The sequence below is a fragment of the Dromaius novaehollandiae genome, chromosome 3 (genome assembly GCF_036370855.1).
Source record: "Dromaius novaehollandiae isolate bDroNov1 chromosome 3, bDroNov1.hap1, whole genome shotgun sequence".
In the NCBI taxonomy this organism is placed as follows: domain Eukaryota; kingdom Metazoa; phylum Chordata; class Aves; order Casuariiformes; family Dromaiidae; genus Dromaius; species Dromaius novaehollandiae.
This window is the reverse complement of record NC_088100.1, coordinates 65,590,396-65,595,306: the sequence shown is the minus strand read 5'-3', so window position 1 is coordinate 65,595,306 and position 4,911 is coordinate 65,590,396. Positions and strand designations below refer to the sequence as shown.

The following is a 4,911-nucleotide window of genomic DNA, read 5'->3' as shown; positions in this document are numbered from 1 at the left end:
GCAAGTCATCGCCGCTCTACTGCGAGGCAGGGTACTGCCTGCAACAAATAGGTGATAGGGCACATGCCCAGCCAGGAGCAGCGCGCTGCTCTTTTTTTTTTTTCCTTTGCCCTTCCAAGAAAAACCGTCATAATACTACGAATAAAACCCACCGAAATGCCCGAGGGTCAGCACTCGCCTTGCCCACGCGGGACCGTGTGCAAATCGTGGGGCAAGCCCTGGCGGGAGGGGGGAGTGTGCCGTCGCCCCCTTCTCCTCCACCTCCCGCATGCGGGAGGCGCCCGTGTCTCCGAAAGAAGGCGGACCTCGGATCCCGCCGCCAGGAGAGGGCCGGCCCCCGGGGAGCCCACGCGGCCCCCGGAGGAGCCCGCACGGCGGGGCCCGGCACCTGCGGCCGCGGAGGGGCGCGGGGGGACGCGCCTCGCCGCGCCGGGGGCAGCGCGGCCGGAGCGCCCAGCCCCACGCGTGTCCGCGACCGGCGGCTCCGCGCAGCGCCCCAGCGCCCCCGCGGTGGGGGCCGGGGAATGACCGGGGCCGGGCGGCAAGCGAGAGCGGAGCCGGCTGCTTTGGGCAGGGGGTGCCGGGGCTCAGCCGCGAGCAGCGCGGGGGGCCTCGGCGGGGTGCGGGGGTTGCGCGCCGCGCTCTGCCCACGGCGCGGAGCGCTGCCGCGGGTGGGCGGCGCGGGCTGCTGCGGGCACGGGCACAAGTGAGCAGCAAACACACGTGCGGCTCGGCCAGAAGGAACAGGATTCCTTGGATGCCTTCCAGATCCGCCTGGCCCTTTCTGCGTGTCTCCGTGTGTGTGTGTGCGCGTGTGTGTGTGCGCGTGTGTGCGCGCTGTCCCCCCCCCCCGCTTGCTCCAGGTTTTACTTCTGGTTGCCTGTAAGGGTTTTGCTCCTCCCTTCTGAAATCCTATATTAGCTGTGGCCAAAGCTGGGTAAGAAACACAGCTCATTGTTGGCAAGTGCCGATGAGCCTCGCGGAGGAGTGAAAAACAGCTTTGGGTCTGCGGCAGCGGGAGCGATAGCAATAATATCACCATCACGTAAGCATAGAGGAGAGAGCCAGGGAAGCCCTCTCTATGCTGGGTGACTTTTACTGACTGATTTCACCGACACCTTTGAAGCGAAAGAAGAAAGAAGCAGGGAGGTGAGTGTGGAGGTTCTGTGGCTGGTGTTGTGTGTCCCTTTTGTGTGCAACAGGAAAAATGTGACTGCTTAAATACACGGAAAAAAGGTAGTCCTCAGCTGTGTGGCTTAATCTCCTTATCTGTGCGGTACTATATTAAAAAAAAAATCTTCGGACTTAATTCCAAAAGTTGCTGACGAGGGCTAGGTGGGACGTATTTAATTCTTTGCTTGTGCCCTGCAAGTTATGAAGAGTGTCTTTTAAAAATGTTCCCTCTCCTGGCAAATCCAGGAGGCTCGGGAGCCTTTTGAACGTGTTGGGGAGGAGGTGGTTGTTGCTGAATACAACGCTTTCCGCTGATAGGTATGCAGAAGTTGAAGTGGGAAGGCGTGTTGCTCGTTGGATTTGCAAGAGGGGACTGAGATTTTTGTACTGCAGACTCGTCTTTTATTTTTCCCTTTGTACTCCACGGTAGAGTCGTGGTAGATTTTTTTTTTTTTTTTTTTTTTTTCCGTTGAAAGAGAGGACTGCGGGACCAGCGAAGTCATTTCTCGCAGGGACAGATACATGCAGCGAGTTCCGAAGAGGGAGATTTGATGTCTGAGGGTGTATTATTTTTTTTTTTTAATATATTCCCATGCTAACTTTCTAGGTGGGAAATGGCAGACCACATGATGGCCATGAATCACGGGCGATTCCCTGACGGATCCAGCGGGCTTCACCACCACCCTGCCCATCGGATGGGAATGGGTCCCTTTCCTACCCCCCATCACCACCACCAGCAGCAGCAGCAGCACGCCTTCAACGCCTTGATGGGCGACCATATACATTACGGAGCTGGAAATATGAACGCAAATAGCGGGATCAGACACGCCATGGGGCCCGGGAGCGTGAACGGAGGGCACCCCCCCAGCACTATGCCCCCCGCCGCGAGATTTAGCGGCTCCCAGTTCATGGCCCCCCCCGTGGCCAGCCAAGGCGGGCAGCTGACAGCCAGCATGCAGCTCCAGAAGCTGAACAACCAGTATTTCAGCCACCACCCCTACCCGCACGGCCACTACATGCCGGACTTGCACCCGGCGAGCCACCAGCTGACGGGCAGCGGGCAGCATTTCAGGGACTGCAGAGACCCCAAGCACGGCGGCGGCGGCGGGCCGCCCGCCGGCCCCCACGGCCCCGCGGCAATGCTGCCCCCCAATGTCATAGACACTGACTTCATCGACGAGGAGGTCCTCATGTCCTTAGTCATCGAAATGGGCCTGGATCGCATCAAGGAGCTGCCCGAGCTGTGGTTGGGACAGAACGAGTTTGACTTCATGACAGACTTCGTTTGCAAACAGCAGCCCAGCAGGGTGAGCTGCTGATTCACTGCAAACAAACAAAGGACTTTCTATCGGTGTGAATGAAAACATTCCCTTAGACACAGTGTCTCACTTTTCAGTGCGTGAAAAGGTGAGAATCTGGAAAGCAGAGTAAACTATGCGCTTGTATAAATTTTTTTTTGATTGCCACCACTTTTTTCTTTGTAGCTTCGACATTCACCTCCCCTCCCGTAGGAATAATTTCTAGCTAACTCTGCCTTTTTATGTTGTCCTCCCCCTCCTCTTCTCTCTCTTAATTTCCTTGCAGTAACATGCCCATAATTTCCACAGTGCTGAACTGTTAGATATTAATCTTGGCAAATTGCTTAATCTTGTGGATTTTGTAAACGATGATTTCCAATGACTTGAACTGCATTCAAATTCTGAGTGGACAGGGAGAAAAATTGCATTAGTTGGTTGCATGAACTTTGACGGGCAGATACTACTGCACAAATGCTGCCATCTTGCTTAATTTTTAACTATGCATTGCAGTGCAGGCTAATAATTTTTTTTTTTTTTTTTTTTTTTTTGAATATGCTAAACTGGAAGCTTAACAGATGTGGGCCAAACCTTTCCGGATCAGGAAAAGTAATACTGTTACTTAAAGTCTGCTACCCATTCCCCCTCCCCCATATGTACAGACAATAATATGGTGTGGATGGAATGTTGACTAGTGGCAAACATTTCACAGTTTTTTTTTATTATAATTATTTTGTTTCTGTCTTCAGCATTTTGACACTGTGCTAATATAGTTTATTCAGTACATGAAAAGATACTACTGTGTTGAAAGCTTTTCAGGAAATTTTGACAGTATTTTTGTACAAAACATTTTTTTGAGAAAATATTGTTAATTTATTCTATTTTAATTTGCCAATGTCAATAAAAAGTTAAGAAATGCTTTAGTTTTTCTAGAAGTCATTTACCAGTATTTTTCTTCAAAACTCTCCCCATTGTCCTGGTAAGTAGAACATCTATCTGTAGAACTGTGTTGGTGTTCAAAAAGACATTCCAAAATAGAAAGTACACTGCACCCATATATATGTCATGGTGAGCTCAGTAGGTGAGCAGGATTTAAACATACTTACAGCATAAAGCCTCATACGTAACATTGTAATATGCCTGTCAGTGTGGTTTTATGAAAAATAAAGTTGCCAAGATGCAACTTTTTTGTGACTTGCCAACATACTTGCTTTAAATGTAGTTGTCCAGAGTTATGATGCATAAAGTATTTATTATATTTATCTATTAAACTTGTAATTTTATAAATCCTCTTTCACTTATATAGTAGACTTTGTTCTTTTGTATATTTATTATCTCACCTGGAAGAGCTATGTAAAAGATCAACTGTTTAAGAAATAAGTATCTGTAACTTGGGGAAGGAGGGTGGTGGGTTTTGTCCTGTATCTCTTCCTTCGCATGGTTTACCCAGGAGATTGCTGCATCGGTCCAGATCTGCATCACATCAAAATCGACTGCACTTCATTTCTAGTGACTCAGAAGGCGGCAATACCTAACATATATCCCTAACATATTCCACTGTGGGACATCTCTAACCTCCTCCTCCCAGAAATTGCCACCAGCTAAAGCCGTTTAGACAAATTCATACAGATACTCTCTAAATATTTGGGAGAAAAAATTGCATTATAAGGCAATCAACACCTTGTTCATTCAGTGCCAACCATTGCAGTCTTCTCTCCCCTCTCAGCCTTTGGCAAAGCTCCCATTTAAGTTAATACTTCAGTAAGGACTGCAGGATCAGGACCCTAATAATACATGTAATCCCACTTAGCCACGCTTCCGAAGTTTAACACAGGACTGACAGCACTGTGCTTTCTTTTTGCTTACTTTTTCAGCCTTCTGTTCCACATTTATTAGGAAGAAAAACAGCATGGTGGATGTAGTTAAATTTTAAACCTGGGCATGTAAACAGGGGAGGATATCGCCACACAATAGGAGTGTAAATAGCAGTGTTTTGAATCAAGCTGGGAAATGCAACTGATTACTATCGCTAAAATTGTCCCAGCTGGTGATAAAAGTGGTACTTTGCCTTCTTTTCCTTACACAGACGTAAAGTAACCAATTTGTTTTATGAAAGTAAAAAATAATACACGTATTAAAATATTAACAAAACTAGAAATAAGGAAGTGTATACACCTCTGGGGACACCTGATGATAAAATGATCTCTGCAGTTGGTAAATAGCCCATTCTTCGAACACTTTCAGCACCCAAGAATTTAAAAATCAACCCTCTTGTTTCAGCCAGTGATTGCATATGTTTTACAACAGTAAATTTAACATCAAATGGCAGTGAATCATAATTTCTCAACTCACCAATAACTTAGAGAATGCTTAAAGTACAGCTGCAGTTTTAAGAGCCATTGCCCAGCTCACCACTATATAAATCCTTTACCTGTTTTAAGGG

The 4,911-nt window shown here is 48.0% G+C and overlaps 1 protein-coding gene across 1 annotated transcript; it reads left to right on the top strand.

The window, feature by feature from the left end:
- Window positions 1-786: 786 nt before the first annotated feature.
- CITED2 (Cbp/p300 interacting transactivator with Glu/Asp rich carboxy-terminal domain 2) lies at window positions 787-3,769 on the top strand. Its single transcript, XM_026121356.2, has 2 exons — window positions 787-1,149; window positions 1,781-3,769. Exon 2 carries the CDS (start codon window positions 1,788-1,790, stop codon window positions 2,490-2,492), a length of 705 nt encoding a protein of 234 aa, XP_025977141.1. The 5' UTR covers window positions 787-1,149; window positions 1,781-1,787; the 3' UTR covers window positions 2,493-3,769.
- The last annotated feature ends 1,142 nt before the right edge of the window (window positions 3,770-4,911 follow it).

What these genes read in the sequence shown, in the direction of transcription:
- CITED2 (XM_026121356.2), top strand. Translation starts at nt 1,788, where the DNA reads ATGGCAGACCACATGATGGCCATGAATCACGGGCGATTCCCTGACGGA.